Raw genomic sequence first — 1,308 nt, forward strand, 5'->3', positions numbered from 1 at the left:
TAAAGTTCTGATAAATAAAATGTATAAAATACAAACTTAAGATTTGAAACTTGAAGTCCTTTGAACAAAAACACAATAACAAAGGGACAGGGACGTTGTAGAGCGTCCTCTGGTGGACAAACTATGCAACACCAATGCTCATAACATGGTTGACCATCCGTTTTTATTTTATTTATAAAAATATGTATTTTTTTTTTAGGAAACCGAACCAAGCTTTAATCGCTACAAGTTCGGACTAAAGCAAACCGGCTACAGGTGTAAAAACGCCCTAAATGTGCTCTAGCAACGACCTTGACCTTCTTACTAACTTCCATTGTTTTCCTGGTTGTTCCGTCCCGTCTCCCAGCTACCTGGCTGCCGGCGCCAGTTTCGACGCCGCCAAAGTCATCGCCAGGAAGAGCGACGTCCCCTCGCTGCGGACGGCGGCCAGCGTGGCGCGGGTCTCGGGAGAGGCGTCCCTGGCCCAGTCCCTGGCGCTGCGCTGCGCCAAAGACCTGGCTCTTGCCCAGGACTGGACCGCAGCCCAGGACGTCCTGAGCTCACAGGACAGCCTGCTGGTCAGTGGACAAAAACATTGTCTTAAGACTAACTTTCTTCCTTGTGTTTAACAATTTTAGTTTTTTTTGCAACATACAAAACATACAACGCAACTCTCACCCAGACATCAATCAAGAAAAAAAACAATACTGTAACTTCAGTATTCAAGACCATTCAACACAATAGTAAAAACATAGACAATTAACCATAAATTAATTAAACAACTGTATATCAGACAACACCCTAGGCCCACACGGAGACGTACACGTCTCTCTCCCCAGCACAACGCTTGCTCCAGAAAGTTCAGGTTCTTTCCCATTTTCTAGTCTAGACATCCAGTCTTGCAACCCGTTTATATGACATCATTTCAAACGCCGCCACCCTAGTCATCTCACACCCCCACTCCTGGTTTGACAGCACCCCTTCCTGGAAAGGCTGTTGGATTCATTGTCCGTGGCTTCACACAACACAAAACAGGATGATTGAAGCCCAGCAGTGTAAATTACAAATCTTGAATTGGAAAAATATGTTTTATTTTCTCTGCTGTCCATTTTTGTTTTTCAAATACTTCAGGAACTTACTACAGTTTTGGAAAAGGTAAGGTGTACAACAGAAATGGGAAGTAATGAAGTAAAAATACTTTTTTACTGTACTAAAGTAGATTTTTCAGATATTTTTACTTTACTAATCTCAGTTGATTTTCTCATTTAAAAGGCTACTTTTGCTTGTATACTTTTGAATAAATTTCCAAGCCTGTACTTTGTTACTTTT

At 41.9% G+C, this 1,308-nt stretch overlaps 1 protein-coding gene across 1 annotated transcript in view; it reads left to right on the forward strand.

Annotated features, from left to right (window-relative positions):
- The window catches only part of gemin5 (gem (nuclear organelle) associated protein 5), a 26,236-nt gene that overhangs the window by 19,463 nt on the left and 5,465 nt on the right, over window positions 1-1,308 (forward strand). Inside the window, 1 exon segment of the mRNA XM_032534669.1 lies at window positions 347-557. Coding sequence (XP_032390560.1) covers window positions 347-557 — 211 coding nt within the window.

The sequence above is a fragment of the Etheostoma spectabile genome, chromosome 13, assembly GCF_008692095.1.
Source record: "Etheostoma spectabile isolate EspeVRDwgs_2016 chromosome 13, UIUC_Espe_1.0, whole genome shotgun sequence".
NCBI lineage: Eukaryota > Metazoa > Chordata > Actinopteri > Perciformes > Percidae > Etheostoma > Etheostoma spectabile.